General features: G+C 37.8%; 2 protein-coding genes across 5 annotated transcripts in view; both read right to left on the minus strand.

Annotated features, from left to right (window-relative positions):
• Positions 1 to 25,222, minus strand: part of LOC139174171 (harmonin-like) — a 69,243-nt gene that overhangs the window by 19,837 nt on the left and 24,184 nt on the right. For 2 of the 4 annotated variants that reach the window (XM_070764335.1, XM_070764350.1), the window contains exons 10-15: positions 24,830 to 24,889; positions 22,998 to 23,054; positions 21,416 to 21,558; positions 19,270 to 19,335; positions 16,721 to 16,845; positions 16,088 to 16,164 (exon numbers count right to left, since the gene is read on the minus strand). In XM_070764335.1, coding sequence (XP_070620436.1) covers positions 16,088 to 16,164; positions 16,721 to 16,845; positions 19,270 to 19,335; positions 21,416 to 21,558; positions 22,998 to 23,054; positions 24,830 to 24,889 — 528 coding nt within the window. The remainder of the gene's footprint in view (positions 1 to 16,087; positions 16,165 to 16,720; positions 16,846 to 19,269; positions 19,336 to 21,415; positions 21,559 to 22,997; positions 23,055 to 24,829; positions 24,890 to 25,222) is intronic. The other 2 variants (XM_070764342.1, XM_070764358.1) reach the window with 2 other exon arrangements.
• Positions 1,590 to 13,524, minus strand: LOC139156913 (harmonin-like). The gene is made up of 5 exons (XM_070733090.1): positions 13,140 to 13,524; positions 11,001 to 11,117; positions 8,782 to 9,303; positions 7,636 to 7,755; positions 1,590 to 1,610 (listed from the first exon to the last, which is right to left on the minus strand). Exons 1-5 carry the CDS (start codon positions 13,230 to 13,232, stop codon positions 1,590 to 1,592), a joined length of 873 nt encoding a protein of 290 aa, XP_070589191.1. The 5' UTR covers positions 13,233 to 13,524.

Here is a 25,222-nt window from a genome sequence, read left to right on the forward strand (position 1 = left end):
TGGCAGCCACAGTTGCTGGCAAAATATCAGGAAATCTATTTTCTAGACCCTGGTTACAATATCCTGAAGTCCAGCATTGCCCAACAGATATTAGCCATGAAAGCCTACACCAGTAAATCTTTGACAGTCTTTGGAAAAACAATCTAAGCATCCTTTGACAATTAACTAAGAATACTAGAAATGCTAAGTTTAAAAGAGAATATACTCTTTTACAAAATCCAACCTTAATTACAATCACTGGCAAAGACAGCTGCAACATATTTATTAATTTGAAAAGTCATTTATGCCACCTTGGCCATTCTGTGTGGATTCACGCAAGCCATCATTTTCCTCATTTTTTACCAAACCATATTTTCTGAGTGATATCAAATAATTTTAGCACAGGATCAGTAGTAATATTGAATAGAAAAAATATCCATATTCCTCATGCTATGTTATATTTGAATGCAAAGTTCTAAGAGTCACTAGTAATATCAAATGACGGAAGAATTTACAGCATCAGATTTTTTTGTATTCATAGCCAGTTTCTCTATAATCTAGCTAGCAGATCTGCATGAATTCACTGGGGAAAAAACAAAGCTTGCTATTTGCATCTTTATCTGAATATTATGAGACATAAACAAAAGGTAAAACTGACAGCTCACTAATATCGCACACATGCAAAAAAAGAAATAGGATTTTACTTGTTTTTTGTTAGTTTTAAATGATGAATTGTAAACCACCATCCTTTTAAACATCTCTTGAGGCTGAAAAGAAAGGAAAACAACTCACTGAATTTTCAGCTACATTTCAGCTGTATTTCATTATATATGCATCACTCCACTCCTTCATGCTCATCTGCATTTAAATGTTCTTCAGTTTTACATATTCTATTTATCTATTCAAAGTTAATTGGGATTACTGTGACAAATAATCCTGTAGGATGTACATGATTTTCAGAACTGTGGACAGGCAATAGATGATGCTTACAAAATAGTCCTGCTCTTCTGGACTATTCCAACTCTTAGAAACATAGAAGACTGACGGCAGAAAAAGACCTCATGGTCCATCTAGTCTGCCCTTATACTATTTTTTGTAATTTATCTTAGGATGGATCTATGTTTATCCCAGGCATGTTTAAATTCAGTTACTGTGGATTTACCAGCCACGTCTGCTGAAAGTTTGTTCCAAAGATCTACTACTCTTTCAGTAAAATAATATTTTCTCATGTTGCTTTTGATCTTTCCCCAACTAACTTCAGATTGTGTCCCCTTGTTCTTGTGTTCACTTTCCTATTAAAAACACTTCCTTGCTGAACCTTATTTAACCCTTTGACATATTTAAATGTTTTGACATATTTAAATGATTCTTCTTGGAAAAAGCCCTAGAAAGGAAAGCTAAGAAGCTGAGTGACAGCCATCAATGTTTAACTGAATTCTTCCTCCACCATTAATATCAGATTGTCCCATAAGAAAAATTTCTAAAGGAAGAAGCCAGAAATAAGGCTAACTCAAAGGCATTTATAAGCTTGGCCATATCACTGCAGTTGTCCATGTTTTCAGAAATAGTTTGCAATTGCCTGGGTCGGAGAGAAAATGATTGGATCAAAGTTATTCAGGGACTTCCCATACCTAATGGAGAACAAGAATTTATAGCCTTTAGGTTTCTAATCAAGCACCTTTAATTACTACACCAAACTTTCACATACTCCCAAATTAAGTATATTATTTAGGCATTTCTTGAAATAGTAATTTTACCATTCAATTAAAAAAGCCAAATACTGGCATCACAGAATTTGTTCTAATGCATATCCAACTATTTATTACAGAAACATAAGCATTTAATTATATCCTGCACTGAAGCACTTCCGACCATAGTTTCAGCAACTTTGCCGATTTTTGAACACCCATCTAATGCGTATAAATCTTCTGCGTCTCCATAGGATACATACTGGCATAATGTGTATGAGGTACAAGCTGTTGCCGACAGCACATACACTAGTTTTAAAAAATGTCCAATAAAAAACAATTATATTATTTGGAAATATTTCACAATGGCTTCTTGAAAATAAATTGTAGCTGCCTTTTCAGAAGCTCATTTTGAATAGCTGGATACATTTTTCATTTTATGCCTTGCATAAGATAGGCTAGAGTTTCATTTCATTCATTAATGTGACACTGTAATAGAGCCTTAGATCAAATTCAATTTCTTATAGCAGGTTTATCCTTATCAGTTCCACATATCATTTCATAACATGAGTCTGGAGCAGGCTATCGCCAGGGAGCTTAAAATTCAAAATCCCCTGGCAACGGTAAAGAAATGAGGCTGGATAACAATCTCTCAGCAGATTTGTCAGAATAGTAACTTAAATTGAATGTGCTGATGAAGCTACAGTATATCTACACCCCCTGTATATCTACATTGAAACAGTAGCTCACTTGCCTGCTTTAAGCTATTTGAAAAGTAAAATTGGAGTGGGGGGGTGTCATTTAAATTGAAGATTAAGCTCTTTTGATACTGTTTTCATCAGCAAAAATATTAAAGAGGTTAGAATGTGATATTTTGAGAAAAATACAAGATCTCCAAATAATCTGACTGAATTTATTACTGACTTATTACTTTCATTCTCTGAAGCCTTTGCTTGGACCAGCATACAGAATCTAAGTCTAGCTAATGTGCTCCTATTGTCCAGGTCCCATGAAGCATTTGGGAAATTAAAATAATGGCTATCAGTCACCTCATGCAGGGATGTCAAACTCGTGGTCCACAGGCCGGATGCTGGCTAAGACCAGTCGCCCACCCCCATTTTAGCAAAGGGGGGGGGGTTGGGATACATCACGTGATGACATGTTATCGAGAGTTTGACCACTCTGACATAGTGAGTTTCCTGTGTAAAGTCTCAGCTAAAGGTCAAATAAGCTCACAAGGACTGATCAGCAAAGGAATAGGTCCAGGATCTGGTACATTATTCAAGAACTTATGAAATTTCTAATCACAATAGCAATAGAGTTTCAACTTATATACCATTTCACAGTACTTTACAGCCCACTACTAGATTATTATTGAAGTGTTCATAATAAAAATATTTATTTTAAGAAAATAAATATTCTTTACATTCCCAATTTACTTTTTAGCTTTTCATAATTCCTTTTTAATATATATTAATTTAATTATTATTTGATTTATTTATTTAATAAAGGCCAGCACCAGCTAAGGAACTCCTCCTTCTCCTATTGATCCCGCTCCCCACGGAACAAACAAAAGGCCAAAAAAAGTGAAAAGGCTTCTTGATCGGCGAGCGCAGCTGCTGGGGGTGAGGGCGCGCGTGAGTGAGCGGGGAGAAGAAGGAGGAGGAGACAGAATGAACACCGGCAGCCAGGACCACAGCGCTGTCCCCCAGATCCAATTCTAACTGCATGCCCAAGAGTGGAAAAGAGAGCTGAGGCTGGAGAGGGAGGGAGTCTTCTCCCTTTCTCTCCTCCCCCAGGCGTGGTGGCAGCATTCGGCAGGCTACCCAGCATTTCTACCGGCCAGGAAACAGGCAAGGTGAGTTTGCAGATGGGTCCTTCCTTTCCAAGGACTCGGCAAAACCCTTTAGCTTCACCAAGGCTTCCTCCCTCTGTCTGCTTGCTCCCAAGAAAAGGTCCTTGGCTCTCTCTCCCTCCCCCCCCATCCCAAATGGCAGCCCTCCTCCTGCCCTGGCATTTCGAATCACTCCTCTTTTAAACGTTGGGGGGCCTAGTCAGACCTGGACAGGCTACCTGGCTTTTAAGGATAAGGACAATGATTCAACAGTCCAATTCGGAAACCTGAAGGGGCCCCAACTCAAACCGCAGCCTCCCACGACTCCTCTCCAGCTTCATCCCTGTACAGTCTGGGTAAAAAAAACAGGTAGCCCACCGAATGCCACCGCCGCCGCCACAGGAGGGCTGCCGTTTGGGATGGGGAGGGAGAGAGAAAGAAAGAGCCAAGGACCTTTACTCGGGAGCAAGCAGACGGAGGGATTGTCTGCTGGAGAAATGAGCAGAAGGTGTCTGTCTCTGCTCTGCTCACAACTAGAAGCGTCCTAGGCAGCCTGCTCGATGCACTGGGATTTACAAAAATGCGAGGCGGCCTCATTGTCTCCTTTTTTCTTTTTTGTGCACGACCAAAACTTCATGTAGGACAGGGAAAAGCAGAGTTAACAAGGAACTAACCAAGGAAGGGCATGCACAATGAGAATTTGATATACATTTTAGCTGCCTGGAGCTGCTCCCCCCCGCCCCCGGGTAACATTGTACAAGATTAAGTAAAATCCACAATTTCCCCAACTCTTTTCTCTATTATTTCGAAGTCCAGGAGGAAAAATATCATCATCTTATGAAACAGTTGGCATCAATGAAAGGCTTTTCCCTCTAAGCTTGTCGTGTGTATCAAACAATTGTGAAAGGCAGCAGGTGAAGAACAGATGGTGTTTTTTCCCCTCCCCAGTTATGTTCCTTAGAAGCAATCTACTACAAAGCTAAACCTAGAAGAAAGCTTCCATTTATTTTACTATTTACTATTTAATTTTTGTTAGATTTATAAGCCTCCCTTTCCTGACGGATTTATTTATGGTGTACATAAATAAAACAATAAATTACAATAAAACCCCCATGCTAGGCTGGAGCAGGATACTATGGCTCAATGACCCCAGGCCTATCGGCAAAGCCATGTTTTTAAAACCTTCTGGAAGGCTAGGAGGGTGGGGGCAGTGTGGATCTCCGGAGATAGTTGGTTCCATAAGACCGGAGCAGCTACAGAGAAGCTGACACTGTCTTGCTGATGGGACTTGGAGAAGGCCAACCCTGTGGGCTCTGATCGGCTACTGAGAACTGAGGCAGAAGACGGTCCCGTAAGTAACCTGGTCATTGACTTCAATCAATATCTGAAAACTGGAAAATAAATTCAGAATTTATTGCTCCATCATGGAGCCTCCATGAGGAGGTAGTAATCTAGTAATAAATAAGTATCTAGTATATATCTAGTAATATCGCAAAATATTTCTGATTACAACTGGCTATTTATTTGTTTGTTTGTTTGATTGATTGATTTTTATGCCGCCCCTCTCCTTAGACTCAGGGCGGCTTACAACATGTTAGCAATAGCACTTTTTAACAGAGCCAGCATATTGCCCCACAATCCGGGTCCTCATTTTACCCACCTTGGAAGGATGGAAGGCTGAGTCAACCTTGAGCCGGTGATGAGATTTGAACTGCTGACCTACAGACCTACAGTCAGCTTCAGTGGCCTACAGTACAGCACTCTACCTGCTGTGCCACCCCGGCTCATTAATTGAAAAATGCAAACCAAATATTTGCTATTTATAGTAACCTTGAGATGATATTTCATTAATTATTGAAAGCATTCAAATTACTTTAGCTGTGCTGTTAATTATAACTGAATAGACTGAATAAAAACAATCTGAAAGTCAACACTTAGAAATGGTAAACCACAATCTGATAAATTGGGTGATAATGCTCATGTTTGCAAATCAAAATGACATAATGAGAAGTATTTTAAGTGGGGAACTCTTTTGGTCAGTTAATGCTGATTTTTTTAGTCAACTCTAGTTGCACATTAGTTTTATGCTAAAATAAATTCCTTAAATGTTGGTTAATTTTAAATATGTTTTCAAATATTTTGCTTTAGGACCGATTTAGGATAGCCTTAAATCAGGGATAGTAATAGCAATAGCATTTAGACATATAATCGCTTCATAGTGCTTTTACAGCCCTCTCTAAGTGGTTTACAGAATCAGAATATTGCCCCCAACAATCTGGATCCTCATTTTACCAACCTCAGAAGGATGGAAGGCTGAGTCAACCTTGAGCTGGTGGTTAGATTTGAACTGCAGAAATACAGCTAGCAATTAGCTGAAGTAGCTTGCAGTGATGCTCTCTAACCACAGTACCATTCCAGCTTAATACAGTGATACCTCATCTTACGAACTTAACTGGTTCTGGGAGGAGGTTGGTAAGGCGAAATGTTCGTAAGATGAAACAATGTTTCCCATAGGAAACAACGTAAAACCGATTAATGCGTGCAAGCAAAAAAAAACCCACGCAAAAACAGCGCTCCGCTGGGTGCCGCTGCCCGGCTGTCACCTTTTGAAACAGCCGAGCGCTTCTCGGCATTCTCCTGAATGCCGAACCCGGAGGTTTGGCAAAAGTTCGGGTTGGGGTTAGGGAGAACGCCAAGAAGTGCCGCCGCCCGGCTGTCACCTTTGCAGAAGAGCCGTGGAGCTGTCGGCCGGTCGGGAGGCTCAAATGGAGGTGGGAATCCCAATAAGGAATTCCAGGGCAGAGCTTTGATGTCATGGAGATGTCCTTCCTGGCCGGCCGAAACGTGGACAGCTGGGTGGCGGCGCTTCTCGACAGCCTCCCGAACCCGAACTCTTGCCAAACTTCCGGGTTCGGTGTTTGTGGCGGTGGATTCGTAAGGTGAAAAAAGTTCGTAAGAGGCAAAAAAATTCCAAACCCTGGGTTCGTATCTTGAGAAGTTCGTATGACGAGGGGTTCGTATCATGAAGCACTACTGTATAAGATGGCAAACTCATGTTATCGTGGTGGCGTCACGTGACATATTTGGACTTCCCTCCCTTCACTAAAACGGGAACGGGCATGGTATGACCAGTGTGTGATGCATCTGGTTCATGGGCCGAGAGTTTGACAGCCCTGCCTTAAATGGTATAAAAATGATCCTCCAGCTGCTTATGGAAAGAATAAGAAATGATCTAATTGATAAATATAGAAAACCTTTCATTCTATTTTTATTTTCTGTTTTATTTCTACATTGTTTTATTTTCATTCTACTTTTCTGTTTGCCTAATTCTACATAGATATTAATATTTAATGCTAAATTTTACAATATAGAAAGCTTAATTTATTCAGTTTGCATCCTAAGCAAATGTATATGCCATCTTTTATTCTTACTATACTATTTTCCCAAGAAAACTGGAGGGGAATTGAGTAGGTTAAAAAATCTTATTTTTAGTCCTGCATTTTAAACTGTTGTTTTATAATCTATTTTGCTTGTAGCAACCACAGGGGGGATGATAGGAAGTGATCTCATATTTTATGTTAGTGGACACATTAAGCTTTTATTATTAAAGATTTTTATATGATTGGGTGACAGAAGAGACAATAAAAGATGGCAACATTGGGCACCTTGGGTGGCAACAGGAGGAGACCTAAAGGTTTGGGAAGGCCAGGTGGAAGGCCAGGCCTTGGTTCCAAGCCTGGAATCTAAAAATGCCAATAATTTCATGGCTACAATAGGCTGGTAAGGGAACAAATGGAAACTCATTTGTCCCCTTGTTCCTATGCTAAGCAAGTGTCTGTTCTGTTGCTTCACCCTACACAGTTGTATTACTTTATAGACTTAAGGGATTTCTGAACCTTTCAAGTGATTTAATATAGAGCAAAAGGATAATAAAATAACAACCACAACAACAACCACAAGCAGATTATGCAACAAATTCAACCTGGTGCTCATTGTGCAAAAGAAAATGTTTTAACATATTTTAATTTTTAAATACAACTGAATTATTCAGTGTACATTCAAGCTAGAACCACAGCAAGCGATAGTGGGACAGCTGTGCAGTATTCAAAGCATGCTATATCAGCACAGACTTACCAGAGCTTCTGTTTTGGTTGTTGGTCTGACTACAATATTGTGGTCAGGATGCAGCATAACAGGTTTGGACACTATAGGTACAGCTGGATGGCGCTGGGCAGGGGTACCTGGAGTAAATTGCTACAGGGGTTCCAATGTAAGAATGTTACAGGAAGGATGTGTATATTTTATGCAGACAAAACACTCTTTCTGGGTCCTACTAGATAATACACTTAATAAGAGGCTCTGTCCAATCTCACCAGAAGTGGATTCCTCACATATGTAGATCCTATGCCAGTGATGGCGAACCTATGGCACAGGTGCCACAGGTGGTATGCAGAGCCATATCTACTGGCACAGGAGCTGTTTCACTAGCTCAGCTCCAATGTGCCTGTGTGTGTCAACCAGCTGATTTTTGGCTCGCACAGACTCTGGGAGAGCATTTTTGGCTTCCAGAGAGCCTCTGGGGTGATGGGAGAGGACATTTTTACCCTCCCCTGGCTCCATAGAAGCCTTTGGAGCCTGGAGAGGGCGAAACACGAGCCTACAGGGCCCATCAGAAGTTGGGAAACAGGCCATTTCTGGCCTGCAGAGGGTCTCCAGAGGGTGGGGGAAGCTCTTTTTGGCCTCTCCAGGCATTGAATTATGGGTGTGGGCACTTGTGCATGTGCAATAGCACATATGCACACTCTTTCAGTCCCTGGGGGAAAAAGGTTTGCCATCAGTCCTATGCCATAACACAGGTATAACCAGCATCTTGAATTGCCCTTGAAAGCCAATAATCAGTGCTGTTTGCTCTGGGTTTGGCAATACGGTACTTTATTTTCTACCCCCTAAATCACCTCTGCCAACAAACAACACTACTCACCCTGAATCTTAGACTACACAAGATATTACCTAGCTCATCAGTAATATGTAGACAAGGGGTGGGGATGGATGGGAATTAATACAATTTATAAAAATGCTTCCATGCAACATAAGATTGGGGTGGGTGGGTGATGACATGACAAAGTAATTAAAATGCACTTATAGAAATTTATAAAAATGAGAAATACAACAGAACAGTATCATATAAGGTAAAAGACACAGTGGAAACATTTTCATATCTTGATAATGTGCAGCAGCAGAAAATTATGAGTGCCACAAAATATATATTCTATATCATACCTTTGGACTGGAAAGGTAGGTCTGTTTGCTGCTTTGTGCATTAACTGGACTAATCTTCCTGTCTTTGTAGTTTTTCACTTCCCAGTCATCCAGGGAATCTTCTACCCTGCCATGTTGAAAATTGTGGCAGCCACTTTGTTCATCCAAATGAGTGGACATTGGATGAGGGAGAGTGCCAACAGTCTGTATGGAAGGATGAATGGGTGGTGGAGATGGTGGCGGCAAAGGAGGTGGTGGGACATGTGTCCAAGGAGATGGAGAGGATGATGAAATCCATGAAGGTGAATTAGGTATTGGCGCTGATCCCTTAGTAGCTGGAATATTTGGTGGAGAAAGTGGGTAAGCTACTGAAGCTACAGACGTCGTATGGGGTAATGGAGGCAGAGGCGCTTGGCGTTTTGAAAGCTTGCCAGTATCACTTAAGTTGATATCATCAAGATCAGTGGTATGGAGTTGCAAGCCGCCAGCAAACCTTCGCATGGATGTAGCAGAAGCAGAAACAGCAGGACGTACACCTGTTTTCTAGTAGGACAGATTTGTTTTAATACAGCACTTGCTTAAAAATGGCTGAGTACAACTCCGCTAACAATAAATAGGCTCAAAAACCTAAATGCTGTCAATTCTTATAAAACAATCTTTATTATGAGAGACATTTTGCCTAGTTGCTTCACACCAATAAACAAGAATTTATATTAAAGGAAAACTTATGTATAAGACAACTCCTATAGCCCAAGGAACTTTTTAACAAGCAAAGGCAAACAAAGGTGGTGTGGGAAATGAAAAAATAGCCTATTGATCTATTAGAATCGATAAGGCCTAAGTGGAAAAAGCAAGCCCTAAAAAGCTACACGGACCAAAGTTTTAGATAGAAAGATTTCAAAGTGTATCAGAACTATTTGTAATCCTGCTGAATCATTGCCGTGAAATGTGATTTTTCAAAGTAGGTAGTTTTGCCCTATATAGAAGGATGAAATTGTGAGAAATAAGGAATTGAAAGTAGCTGATGGATAGAGGTTTAAGATTTATTTATTTATTTATTTTGTCCAATACACAATGAGGGTTTTAGTGGGTATATATCTATATACACATAGTAAAATACATGATGAAGGTTATAGAGGAGATACTCATAGTAAAATATATCTAAGAAATAATAGAAAAGAAGGTATATGCTCTTGTGTTGTTGTGGTTGAGGCTGAAGTATTCGCCGACAGGCAGGACGTTGCAGCATATGATCTTGTGGGCAATACTTAGATCTTGTTTAAGGCGTCTTAGTTCTAAACTTTCTAGGCCCAGGATTGAAAGTCTAGTCTCATAGGGTATTCTATTTCGAGTGGAGGAGTGAAGGGCTCTTCTGGTGAAGTATCTTTGGACATTTTCAAGGGCGTTAATGTCTGAGATGCGATATGGGTTCCAAACAGATGAGCTGTATTCGAGGATGGGTCTGGCAAAAGTTTTGTAAGCTCTGGTAAGTAGTGTGAGATTGCCAGAGCAGAAGCTACCTAGGATTAGGTTTATGTACACAGGTATATGTGGAGACTGTCAGTATGAAAGAACAAGGAAATAATTTCTGAAATGTGTGCAGAAAAGTATAAAAAGAATGTCTTGGGATGAGTTCAGGGCCACTGGCCAGAGCTACTCCTTGCTGGAGATAGCTATGTCAGTGGACCTCATTGCAATGGGTTATTGATATAGGTTGTGATGACTGTTCATGTTCAAATTGCTCATGAAACAAACCTCTGAATCTTAAAATAAGAATTATTATTTGTGTTGCTGTCTTCTGTTTCTTTTATTGGAATATTTTTATGACAGTTGCAAAATGGAAAAAAGGTTGGAGCTTCCCATGGGGTAGGATGCAGACTTCCTTAATCTACCCAAAGGGCAAAGCTGGGCTCTGCTTTCTTGCCAGCTAAGAGTTATCTTGTCCCACATAACCCACCATCCTGGTAGGTATACAAAGTAGAAAATAGATGGCCACATGTATCCCACAAGTCACACATTTGAGATCTTTGATGTGGGTCCTTCTTAACAACATGGTGTGGCTCTTTAACTGAATTAAAATGTATTTCTGCATAAGATCTGAAACGTTTTTCCCCCCATTATAATAGCCTGATAAAACAAGCGATTTGCTACAGATCATACGGCAAGCTACATCTTAAAAAAACAATTTGTAGGATTACAAAACAAATATTTTTACTGGGTGGGTGAGAATCTTATTTTACCTCAGGAGAATCATTCTCCACCGAGGAGATTTGTTCTAAACGAGTTTGACAGAGCTTTTCTACCCAATGCTGAGTCTTTTCTGATTCTTCTAAATCTTCTCGTTCAGTCTCAGACACCTGAGAGTTATAGCGTAATTTTAGAATAAAATGTAAGCTTTTACATTTATAGGCTTATATTCAAAGGCAGACTTGAAATTTATTTTGGCAATAAAATGTTGTGTGCAAATTTAAATATTTTTGTAATTCGTCTATTGCAATCTCAGCAAATTCCTGAACACATTATTTTAATAATCTAACTAAGGAACTAGTTCACTTTTACATATATTTTTCAGAGTACAGTGATACCTTGTCTTACAAACTTAATTGGTTCCGGGAGGAGGTTCTTAAGGTGAAAAGTTTGTAAGACGAAACAATGTTTCCCATAGAAATCAATGGAAAAGCGATTAATGCGTGCAAGCCCAAAATTCACCCCTTTTGCCAGCCGAAGTGTCCATTTTTGCGCTGCTGGGATTGCCCTGAGGCTCCCCTCCATGGGAAACCCCACCTCCGGACCTCTGTGTTTTTGCAATGCTGTGATTTCACTGAGGCTCCCCTCGCTGGGAAACCCCACCTCTGGACTTCCGTTGCCAGCGAAGCGCCCGTTTTTGCGCTGCTGGGACTCCCCTGCTGGGATTCCCCTGCAGCCTCACAAAAACATGGAAGTCCAGAGGTGGGGTTTCCCATGGAGGGGAGCCTCAGGAGAATCCCAGCAGTGCAAAAATGGGTGCTTCACTGGCAATGGAAGTCCGGAGGCGGAGCATCCCAGCAGCGGAGGTGGGTTTCTAAGGTGAAAATAGTTTGTAAGAAGAGGCAAAAAAATCTTAAACCTCGGGTTTGTATCTCGAAAAGTTTGTATGACGAGGCGTTTGTAAGATGAGGTATCACTGTATAAGATGACTGGAGTATAAGATGCACCTTAGGTTTGGGCAAGGAAAACAAGGAAAAAAGGCCTCTGCCTCCCAGCAATTTGCCAAACAGCCAACAGCACAGAAGATATACACTATTTGCTGTGTATTTCTGTGTGTGTATGTGTGTGTGTGTCTGACTCATAGAAATAGCAAAGAATTGGACAAATGTACTTTCTTTCTTTCTTTCTTTCTTTCTTTCTTTCTTTCTTTCTTTCTTTCTTTCTTTCTTTCTTTCTTTCTTCTTAGATTTGTATGCCGCCCCTTTCCTTAGACTCGGCAGTATATCAATCCCAGAAAACTTTCTTAAATATAATCAAGCTAGCTCTTCCCAATTATTTAAATAGATCTACTCCAAAAATGACTAGGTTAGAGTTTAACTCAGCTGCCTTATCTTAATACTATTACTTAATACTAAATCTGGACATTTCAGATTATAGTTTTACAGATCTTTAAAACTGATGTGGCTTTCTGGAAGTATTCTCTGCTATTTAAAAGAAGATACAATAGCACTGAGCCTCTTTAGATCAAGCATTTATTTTAAAAAGCTTCTTCATTTTGTTAAATTGTCTACAACAATAATAAAGCAGTCTTAAAAAATAAGTCTAATAATTTGAACATCCTATAGACATTTATAGTTATTGACTTATCTCCTTGCAGCAAAAAACAAACAGGCAGCTTCAGCCTTTGCCCCTCCCTGCAGCAATTTGCCTCCGTGCAGCTTTTGTTTCACTTTCATTTTAGCACATGGGCTTGCTGGCAACTTCAGTCAATAAGACGAGTGTTGGGAGAGAGATAATCAGTGGTTTGTGCTAATCTGCCTCTGCTGCTGTTTTCTGCAAGGAGGTAAATTGCTGGCAGGCAGAGACCAAAGAATGGGAGTGGCTGGGTGGGGCTATATTGGGTATATAAGACACACCCAAGTTTTCATCCTCTTTTGGAGGGTAAAAAAGTGTGTCTTATACTCCAAAGAAATACAATATATAGCTTGAATTATACTGTAACATTATGTTATAATCTACAGCTTTTAACTCATGTTCTCCATGCTTTGATAGCTAAGTCAGGTTAGTTAATATTCATCCTCAATAATGCATTCAAGTATACACATGTTCAAATATAAGTCCATATACCCAGGAGTATAAATGTTTTTTACTTTTTCATACAGGAAACAAAGATACAGATCACAAGAACATACCTCTTGAACCAATCGGCTGATTTTCAACTGTTTTTCTCTTTCCAACTTCTCTTCTTTTTCCTTGAGAAGTTTTAGCTCAAACTCCAGCTGCATTTTGCTTTTTTTCTGTTCACTAAGACTGTCACTTTTTGCTTTTTTTCTTTCTTTACCTTTCTGGATTGTTGTTATATTAATATTAATTATACATGTAAACTACTAACACGCCAGAATTTCTCCTAGATAACTGTGACACAATCATCCAATTATTAAAGCAGCAAGACATAAAAAATAGCCTCATAATGAGTAAGACAGGCACAAAGTCCTCAGGTTTTGAGGGAAATTGAGAGATAACAAGGTTCATGCATACTTGTTGTAAATTTCCCGGTACACTCATCTGATAAAAATATCTCCCAAATTTTGCATGCTTTTAAAGAATAGGTTCCCATATAAGAAATGGAACCATTTTATCAGGCAATATAATGCATAATGCCCAAATAATAAAGCCACAAATTGCACAAAGATCAAAACCAAAACTAAACAACACAACAAAACTCTTCAATGAATAACAAATTACTTGTTTGGAATTTCATTGAACAGCTTAAATGTCTCTATTTGATAACCTTAATATGAGTTAATAAAAGCCATTGTTTTTAATGGACTTAACCGAATTAGCTTTCTAGAAAGCATTGTCTACTATCTCAAAAAGAAAACAAAATATTTGCAGAGATAAGCCACTTAAGAGTCAGATGACTGAAATGGCATAAACCAATAGGCTTTAGTTCCAAATAGAGTACTGTATTTGCATTATTTACAGTTCTGCACACTACAAAGGAAAATGTATCTGTGTAGATATAAAGTATACTAGATAGTATGATACTGTATTTTTATTCACACAGAGGACAGATCCAATCTGCCTTCCTTTAACATCCCCTTGCATTACTAAAAACATATTCTTGAAGACTAAGGTTCTGCCAATTATGTGGGATAAAGAAAGGGAAGGCACTGTTATGGGATAATTGGCTCATTTGTGATAGGCAAGGACTGGAATGCTTTTCTACAAAACAGGTTTGGACATAAATCATTACAACTTGCACGCAGACCTTTCCTTCCTTTCATGCTTACCAAGATGACCCTCACTACAGGAAAATGCACACGGATTCAAATGCAATGATCACAGCAAACTTTTTAAAATGTTCAATATTTTTCTACCTTGCAAATAGTAGGAAATTTTCCCTCATACCGATAAAACCATCCAAAAGCTATAAGTATGCAAAAGAAAACAATGCATTATAGATATTTATATCAGCAGATTACAACATATCAGGATGGAAATTCTAGCAATGAAATGAGTACATTTTTATCTTAACTTTGAAACAGCCATAAATACTACGCCGACATCTCTTCTTCAGATCACGAGAGTTTGAACCACTTCACTTTCATAATCACTTTGTACACAGGTAACTTTCATTTTTATTCACTTTCATGACAAGTTTGATATATGTGCTTTAATTCAAATATTATAACTCAATTTTTCAGAAGCATACTGTATGATAAAAGTTTTACTAGTTATATTGATACCAAGCATCTGTTTCAGAGGTGGGTTCCTCCCGGTTTGCACTGGTTATATAGAACTGGTAGTAAACTGGTGATGATATCAGGGAGTAGGTTCTGTCAATGCTGATAAATGCATGCTGCCATTTTATTTACTTGTTTGCTTGTTTAGCTTCTGCACATGCTTAGAAGCCAAGTTTCCGGCACTGCGCATGCACCACCATCTTGTTTTTTGGCACTGCACATGCACCTGTGTGGTGCAGCCATGCGGTATACAATGCGCGCACAGCCAAGAAGCATGGGAGGAAGCAAACAGGTGGCAAGGTAAGTTAGAACCCACCCCTGATCTGTTTGGAGTTACTATTAGCTGGCGTGCACAAAAATCACACCTACTCTCCTCCCAACTATATACAAAATACTAATTTTGAAAATTAAAAGAAATACGATCTCGGAATGGGATGATAACCCAACATACTTCTTTCTATCAATAGCAGGAAAAATTCAGCTGTTATTTTTCCACACCAAATTGCAATGAATATTCATTTGGGTTTTTTAATGGAAAAATACATTAGCTGAACTTGTAATATCATTGCTGATATGGAAAACAATTACTATTTGTCCTAAAGGTATATTGGCATTTTGCCAGTTATACATCAGCTCAATACAATAATGCAACTTTTTTTCAAGCTTTAAATGGTATTTATACAATATAAAGTATGGGTACAATTTAGCAAGACATCTCCATGTGTTCAAATATCTTCCATCCCTTTAAAGACCAAATTATATACCTTCAGTTCTAGAAGTTTAGCTTATAATTAAATTACAGTTTCATACTTGGCTAGTCACCTGAATATTTAAAAAAGGCTAGTATATTCCTTGGATACCAGGTCCAAAATCAAACTTGTTAATTTTGAAAATAATATATTTTAATTTTTGTTTCTTGCCCAGAAATCTTTTTGATAGCACTCAAAACCTCACTTTTAAGTGGAATTAATTGAAGAAAATCTTTCGGTTTTGCTAGTTCTTCCTAGTTTCTGTAAGTCTTTTCTATTATGATTTATAGTAACTGTAAAAGGAAATTAAGCAGAAGATACAGACAAAAAGCACTTTCTTAGTTTTCTAATGACAAAAATCACTTAATTAGGACTATTCCCTGATCCCAGCTCTGTTTTCAATGTTAATGAGACAGAACATACAAAGATCCCATGTAAGGCCATTTCATGTTTTCCTCTTTAGTTGAAAAATCATACGAAGTTATATTGGCTATCACAGCAAATAAACATTAATGCTTTCCTTAATGTGAGAATTACAGGAAATCACAGAGAGCGCAGTGCAGTCCAATTTTAAGAGTGATTGTCAGCAAGAGAGACAGTGCAGGCAGTAAGAAAGTCAAGAGAAGTCAAGGTGCTACAGCAAACCTGTTGGCTTTCCTTCAGCTTCAATCCAGTTGTATCATTTGATGTAGACTGATCAAATGCAGTTTCCTCTAAATCTACTTGAGAAAGAAAGGAAGAATGAAATAAAGAAAGAAGAAATGACAATTCTTTGGCAGGACGCTGGTTCTTATGAAAGAATTTAAATCAAAAAGTCAAAATAGGCACATCTAGGAATCAGACGAGTTCTGTCTTCTTTCATGTTTTAGTATTATAAAATGATGCTCTGTTCTTGGGTGCCATGCAACGCCACTATAAATTGATCTGCAATGCCAACTATATATGTGTCCCAAGAATCATACAATAGCAGTTAAAATGAGTCTACATACTTGGACTAAGAAATATGGATTTCCGGAAAGTAATTCCCATTGAAAACAAAAAGAAAGAGCATTCATTCTTCCCTAGTTTGATGAATTATTTTGTTTTCCTCCGGAAAAGCCTTCAGAATGCACAGCATTTAATCAAAGTAACAGAGAGTGAGACAGTAGAAAAATCAATAATTGCCCTAGAGATTCACAGATCAAAGTTCTGGCTTCTCTCCATGCGGTTTGAGAAAGGCATTGTGCTGTAGTTAATGAAACGTATTTCTTACACATAAGAATGCAGCTTCTCACTTACATCGATGTTTAGGACGAGGTGGAGAATGTACTTCTGCAATTACAGTTTTGGCAGAATTTAGTGATTCTTTATGACCCCAATCTTCCTCCCACTCCTTTTTGAACTTCTCTTCCTCTGCCTTTATCCTGGAAAAGAGGAAAATATAGCTCCTTTAGAGAGTGTATGTGAAAGGACATGACAGAGCCACCTTAGTGTAGACTCTAGACTTAAATTAAATATAGTCTAGACCAGTGATGGAGTCATATCTGCTAGTACATGAGCCATTGCCCTAGCTCAGCTCCAGCACACATGAGGTTATGGGAGGGCGTTTTCGACCCCTAGAAGGCCTCTCGTGGAGTGAGGGAGGCCATTTTCGCCCTACCCAGGCATTGAATTATGGGTATGGGCACTTGCACATATGTGATACACACATACACACTCTTTTGGCATCCAACGGAAAAAAGGTTCGCCATCACCAGTCTACACTTAGATTAGTGGTTCGCAACCTTTTTTTGGCCATGCCCCACCTCTCTAAAATCCTGATGCTTCCCCCCACACATATAATTCTTACTATTCAAAAACTGAACTCCTACTCACATGAAGCCTAAAAGGCAATTAACTTGATTTAAACAGGGTTTTAATTGCCCCCATTGAAAATCAAATTGCCTCCCTGTGGGAACCACTGATTAGTCAGTCTCTGGACATAATCCAGACAGAAACATTCCTTGTTTTATTGTAAACTACCAGAAGACTTAGAAAGTTGGTAATTAAAACATTAACTCAATCAATATATAAAGCAACCAACTATTCTGAGCTTGATGATAGAAGAAAGTTGTGCCATAAGCATACCAAGCAAAGCTGAGTTTGTTTACTTTATTATTTCTCACTTACAACTAACCAAAATGTCAAAAGCATTAAAATAAATTGCCTAATGTAGCCAAAATTAAACATCCCCGATTCTTCTGATTTCAGAATATGCTATTTAAGCAGGTACTTAACTTTTCAGTTCAAAAGCTTTAACTATAGCTAGGTTTATGTTAGAAAATACCCAAGTTGCTTTGGTTAGAACAAGAAAGTGAATCTGCCATTTGAAAAAAAATAACTTATATTGTTATGATATTTAATGTTTATATATTTCTATACTGCTTCCTATAGAAATGCATCCTAAAGCAATTTATCAATAAAGGAGAATATTTGTAGTTTAGGGTTGAAATGAGGGGTCCCTTGTGCTCTCTGAGCTTAGTTGCTTTCTTGCAGACATTTCATTACCTAGTTTAAGTAATGAAATGTCTTAAAAAAAAACTCAACCAAGTTTGGATAGCACCAGGGACCTCTCAAAGTAATGTATACAAATGTATAAAATACAATAATGTAAACAACATAAAAATGTATAAAGTAAATTAAAGTAAAATGAATAGCTATTCCAAAGCAGTGACTTCACATCAAATGCTTTTGCAAAATTTGGTCTGGTCTAAATCTTAAAGTGTTACATATTTCCCCTGAAGAAATTTCTCTTTCTTATTTGTCAATAGGTATAATGAGTTCAATAATCTCAAGTGAGAAGCAGCAGAGAAGCAGATTCCAGGCAATCCAGTATTTATCAATGCGCAGTAGTCAAGTGAAAATTGCAGTTGTTAAAATAAAATTGAAATTGATCTGCAGAGAAAGAATATATATAATGGGCAGTTTCATCATACTGATCCCAGTGGGCACAAAGAATATTGAGAACTTCCTCACTTCCATCTTAGATCCAATTTTGGTAATGTTGCTCTACTAAAATAAATTGCCACAGATTCTCAGAAGAGGATCTCTGTAGTGATAAATCAAAGTGAAGTGAAAATCACAATGTTCCTTTACAGAGCAGCTTAGGAGCTGTAGAAATGACCAAAGGTAGATATTTCCTAAGCCAGGATCCCAGTGTGGATCAAACATCCTCCTGAAACTAATTTATGGAAAGAGAAAATGTGTGTGGTTGACATTTTTCTTTTGAAAATTAATCATTACTGTGAAACCTTTTGGCACACTAATGCCACAATTAGGCAGAGGGCATTTTTGGATGGATTACCAGTGTCCAGGAAAGAAAACTCCACCCTTCTTTTATCTCCTTCCTCTTAAACAATTCTTATACCTAATTAATTAAATTAATTTATTTTGAAAAGCATCACTTCACACCTTTATTACTCTGTTGGGAAATTCAACAGATTTAATTGAGGTGGGCATCATGAGCCAAAACTGACTTGTGGGTTGGAATTGTGCCTTTCCTGCTATACTGCATAATTTGAGAAGAGGTAGATAATCTGGTCTTTAACCAAACAATTCTTGACCTATCAGGAAGAATTTTTACAGCTCATTCAAATAGATGTTTCTACCACTAGTGATTTGATATGAGGCCTGATTCTTGTATATCTGTACTTTAAGGAAAAGGTTTTAGAAGTGAGCAAATAAACTTGAATGAATCCTAGATGCTTTTCTGTCATTCCCAAAGTCACTGTGCCATTTAAAAGCCAAATATAGGCATGTGGATAACATAACACAAAAGGAAAAGGCAGGCATGAAAAGAATGACTTAACTGTTCAATTTCTTTACGATATCGTTCTTCTTCCTCTAGAGCCTTTTGTGCAATCTCCATTTTCCTCCTAGAAATATATACCCCAAATGAAACTAGTGAATAATACTTAATGTACACTGCTCAAAAAAATAAAGGGAACACTCAAAGAACACATCCTAGATCTGAATGAATGAAATATTCTAATTGAATACTTTGTTCTGTACAAAGTTGAATGTGCTGACAACATGTGAAATTTATTGTCAATCACTGTTGCTTCCTAAGTGGACAGTTTGATTTCACAGAAGTTTGATTTACCTACCTACCAAGAAGCTTAAGATTTTTATTCCTTATTTTTTTCTGATTAAGAAAGATAACTAGTAGGATTGATAAACAATTGAACTTGGGTATTATTTACCAACATCCTTTTATGATTTAAACATGAAGGTGATGACTGAACAATGGAAGCCTAATGTTTAATATAACTACTTTGAGGCTATTTCCTGGCCTATTCAACAGATTTGAGCATGAACGGAAGACATTTCTTCTGAGGCTGTCTCAAAGGGTTTTTTTATGAAATGCTCATTTTGTTTAAAAATGCTCATTTTGTTCCGCTCAGGTGCTATTCCAGGAGTGCAATATTTCATGTACCATTTGTTAGTTTAATAGAAACAGAAACATAGAAGACCTCATGGTCTATCTAGTCTGCCCTTATACTATTTTGTGTATTTTATCTTACAATGGATATATGTTTATCCCAGGCATGTTTAAATTCAGTTACTGTGGATTTACCAACCACATCTGCTGGAAGTTTGTTCCATGTATCTACTACTCTCTGAGTAAGATAATTTTTTATCATGTTGCTTCTGATCTTTCCCCCAACAAACCTCAGATTGTGCCCCCTTGTTCTTGTGTTCACTTTCCTATTAATAACACTTCCCTCCTGAACCTTATTTAATCCTTTAACATATTTAAATGTTTCGATAATTTCCCCCCCTTTCCCTTCTGTCCTCCAGATTATACAGATTAAGTTCATTAAGTCTTTCCTGATTAGTTTTATGCTTAAGACCTTCCACCATTTTTGTAGCCCATCTTTGTATCCGTACAATTTTATCTTTTTGTAGGTGAAGTCTCCAGAATTGAACACAGTATTCCAAATGTGGTTTCAGTAGCACTCTATGCAGCGGGATCACAATTTCCCTCTTCCTGCTTGTTATACCTCTAGCTATGCAGCCAAGCATTCTACTTACTTTCCTACCGCCTGACCGCATTGTTCACCCATTTTGATACTGTTAGAAATGACTTCTCCTAAATCCTTCTCTTCTGAAGTTTTTGCTAACACAGAACTGCCAATACGATACACAGATTTGCCCAAGTGCATTATTTTACATGCACTTAATTATTTTGGGATGTGTTTTTTATAATACGTATTATGGGATATTTTTAATTTTTGTAGTTACTTTATTGCTGTACGCGGCCCTGAGTGCATCAGGAAAGGGGTGGCTTATAAATGTGATAGATAGATAGGTAGGTAGGTAGGTAGGTAGGTAGGTAGGTAGATAGATAGATAGATAGATAGATAGATAGATAGATAGATAGATAGATAGATAGATAGATAGATAGATAGATAGGCAAGCAAATTAATGGCACAGGAAGCACATGTTATTGCACCATTTTGAATGCCCTACCTTCTTAAATCAGAATTCTTCTTCTGCTATCAATATAACATATTTTGAATAATGAAATGTAACTTTGTTTTGTTGATCCTTTATTGGTCAATTCCACACTATTTTTAGGCTCTTCTAGCAGCATCCAGCCATTATACTGGCAATATACCAGTACGGAAGATTTATAATAGCTTATTATAAATATTATAAATCCCTAGTGTGGAAACTCAGAAAACAGATAAAAATTATACTCTTTTATTAATAATCATCTACACTTGATTGGTATTATGCTATTGCCTTTCGACAAGATAATGCTTCTATTTGAAATTGGGCTTGATATCTAAGAAATAGTAATGTTAAATTATCATGCTATATAATTACTGAAAAGCTCTGAAGCTTTCAGAAAAAATCAAGTTAACTAAGTCTTGATGACTACACAAATCAACAGTTACACATGATGTCAATTCCTTAATTGATGAGACCCTTTCTTTCTCAAATTCTTACAGTTTTTCTTTTTCTTGCTCTTCTTTCAGGATTTTGTTGGTTTCCAGGGCAAGCCACTTCTGACGCATTAACTCCTGGCGCTCCATCTCACGGTTATATGCTTCTTTTTGCCTCTCTTCCTCAGTCATAAACAGTTCCTTTCCCTAAACGTTATTTGAAATCCCCGTTAATCAACTTAGTCAGCCAATCATCATTGTAATTAACTTGAATGTTTGAGAAATGACATCTTTTGCAATATTTTCTACAGGGAGAAACCTAAAGAAAACTTGTTTCTGAAAAAAATGAAGACTAGTGCTACCTTGCATGTTTATTTTGGGAATAAAGAAACAAAATTTAAATTTGGGGATTTTATAGAACAGAAATAATTTTAAACAAATAGCTGTAACAAATGTAAAAAGGAAAACACTGGAAGCATGCTATGGTATAGTTGTCTGAATTCTGTTCTTATTTTTATGTATGCCACTGGGGCCTAGGTTCAGAGGCGAGTTCCTACTGGTTCTAACCAGTTCTTTAGAACCATGAGTAATTTGGCGATGATGTCATGGAGTTGATATGTTGTGTCGGTATCTGCGTAGGTGCCGCCATCTTGGACTCTGCTTCTGCCTATGCACAGAAGCTAACTTTTTTATTGCTGTGAGCATGGGCACGGCACAACCCTGAACAAACCAACAGCAAAAGGATCCAGAAGCCACCCCTGCCTACGCCCTCTGTATTTTTGGAACTCATTTGTAGAAATTTGCATTTGAGAACCTTGAAATCCATTTTGAATCTATTTTAGAAATATGAGTGTCTTATAAACTTAAACATATATGCCTTTTCATTTTAGTGCTGTTTATTATGGTTGATTACCATTGAGTAATATTCTCACTTCTATTTTCTGGTAACTGTCTATCTTTATACTGAAGGGTGTGAACACAGCACCAGAGGTGTTATATACAGCTAGTGATACAAGCAGTCTCTGTGGCTGAGCAGTGATCCAAAACAAATGTGAATGTATTTCTAGAATTAGGGCAGGCATTGTGTTGCTTGGTTTGCTTTTATCTTTCTGAAACGGATGATAAATTGTAGCAGAAGCTGTTCAGTTTCTACAAGCATTATCCTTACATTGTCCCTAGACTGAGCTTCTACTACAATGTACAGTATCATGTTTCAAAATGATAAAACAAATCGAACAACACTGTGCCTGTCATAGTTCTAGAAATGCATAATGCAATAAAATAAGCAGAGAAAATAATAATGAATTCTGAAAGATGATTGAAGGTAATATTATGATGTTTATAACTTAGCCAGGCTGTAATCCTATATCAATTTAGCCTTTCTGTAAGCCTCCTCACATTTTAATGAGACTTACTTTTAAATAGTTACATAGGGGTTTGTAATGTTAAATTACATAAAAGGTAAAATCAGGTAAAATCATTTAGGATTTTAACTACATGAACTTGGAAGTTAGGGAGTATCTTCTACCTACTTTTTCTGCTTTTGTGGATCCCAACAATATGTGCTTTGAGTGTGTTTCATTTCTTACAGCAGCCTTTTGACTTTTCACAAGTCTTTTGTTGATTGCTATGACATTAATACTTACAGCTCCAGTTACAACAGTGATTGTCAGAGTTTGACTGCTTTTCAACACCTTTACTGCCTGGAGGAAAAAAAAGAAAGAAAAGGGAGGTGATGACAGAAAAATTAAACTGAAATCTAAATATTGTAAACTTCTGCAGGACTAACTATGCAGTTAGAATGGCTTTTTATTCTTCTCAATATAGTATTTTTCAGTTATTATTCCAGAAAATAGGGGAACTTAATTCTAATCCCAGTCATTTGTCATAAACACTGTTGCAGAGTAATGTTGTTGAACATTTTCTTCAAGCAACATGATACAATTACTTTAGGAACTTCAAGCAAAAAATAAAATTTTGTTATTTTAACCATCTGGAAATGGTTTTTCAGTTTTGAAATGACTACTATGTTTTATGCAATTTTGTGCAGAATACAAAGGGAGTAATTCCCAAGTAAATATGTTAGTATTACAAGTATATAGAATTTTTGGCAAAGTTAACATAACTTTTAAAAAAATGAATTAAAATCATTTTCTCAAGTTCAACATCTTTGATTAATTTTTATCAGATAAAATTCTAAATGGTAGCTCTAGTGATATGGCACTATATGGACTTGAATCAATCAGTGGTATATTTATATTATGTTTTATTCAAAAGAACATTTAATAATTAATTTAGTTTATATGCCATCTGAATCTCAGTTACGCTTTATACTCCAAGTATACAATGGTTAATCAGTTTGGAAACAAAGAACAATATAGTAAACATAACATCAGGCCCAGAAATGATGTAGTGGAATCCATTTACTCCAATCATTTATTTGTCTGCAGCTAATTGACAGAATCTTGCAAACTAAAGTTATAATAGCACTTAGCACTAGAACCTAGACTTAAATACCACTTCACAGTGCTTTACAATCTTCACTAAATGCTTTATAGAGTCAGCATATTGTCTGTCCCCAACAATCTGGGCCCTCATTTTGCCAATCTCAGAAGGATGGAAGGCTGAGTCAACCTTGAGGCTGGTGAGATTTGAACTGTCTAATTATTTATTAAATTATTATTTATTAAATTTGTATGCCGCCCCTCTCCGTAGACTCGGGGCAGCATACAATTGCAGGCAGCTGGCAGGCAGCTGAAGTAGCCTGCAGTACTGCACTCTATCCACTGTGCCACGATGGCCACGATTTTGGAGGAACTTCATGCTTCCACCCCTAAGAGCAGTTACTGCTACAGAGAAGATGAGCTTCCAAAGTCCTGATAACTGCCATAATGAACTACTTGGACAGATGCAATGGAAAACAGGAACAGTCCCTCAAGTAACCAGATTTTATTGATTTATTTATTAGATTTGTATGCCGCCCCTTTCCGAGGACTTGGGGCTGCTCACAGCATATAATATAACAATACAACACAGAAGGCAAATCTAATTAAATTTAAAATTACAATCCCAAAATCCAATATTTAAAAAACAGTCATACCAATTCAATCATACAACATGCATCTCATTTCATTGGCCAGGGGGCTCAGATCTAATTGCCCCAAGCCTGGCGACGTAGGTGAGTTGTAAGACTCTTGTGGAAGGCGAGGAGGGTGGGGGCAGTGCAAATCTCCGGGGGGGAGCTGATTCCAGAGGGCTGCCCCCCCCCCCCCACAGAGAAGGCTCTTCCCCTAGGCCCTGCCAAACAACATTGTCTGGCTGACGGGATCTGGAGAAGGCCAACTCTGTGGGATCTAATTGGTTGCTGGGACTCATACGGCAGAAGGCGGTCCTGCAAGTAATCTGGCCCGATGCTATGTAGGGCTTTAATATACTGTATAGATCCTATGTCATGTAGGTTCACTTGGGTTTTAATTACCTCTTTATGATCCATATTAGAGAAGTCTGTACCATTTACTTCAACAATCTGATCACCAACCTAAAAAAAAAAATCAACAAAAGTATTTAATATCTTTTGCACACTTCTTGGTATAGTAAATGATGGCCTATTCCTTGCTTTGGAAAACTTTTGAAATAAGACAGATTCTTAAAGCTTTATTCTTCACTGTCCTTTCTCCTGTTACATATGTATGAATGCACAGATGCACATATCCACGTAGTTTTCTTGCAAGAAGGTTAATACTGGAATACTCAGCTTTGCAGGTGCTACCTAATTTATCTTTGACTTAATCCCTGGATAGTTCAATGTATTTACAGCTGGCTGAAGCTTAGACATCAGAGAGTTATTGTTAATGGCGAGTATTCTGAGCAG

The sequence above is a fragment of the Erythrolamprus reginae genome, chromosome 1 (genome assembly GCF_031021105.1).
Source record: "Erythrolamprus reginae isolate rEryReg1 chromosome 1, rEryReg1.hap1, whole genome shotgun sequence".
Classification (NCBI taxonomy): Eukaryota; Metazoa; Chordata; class Lepidosauria; order Squamata; family Dipsadidae; genus Erythrolamprus; species Erythrolamprus reginae.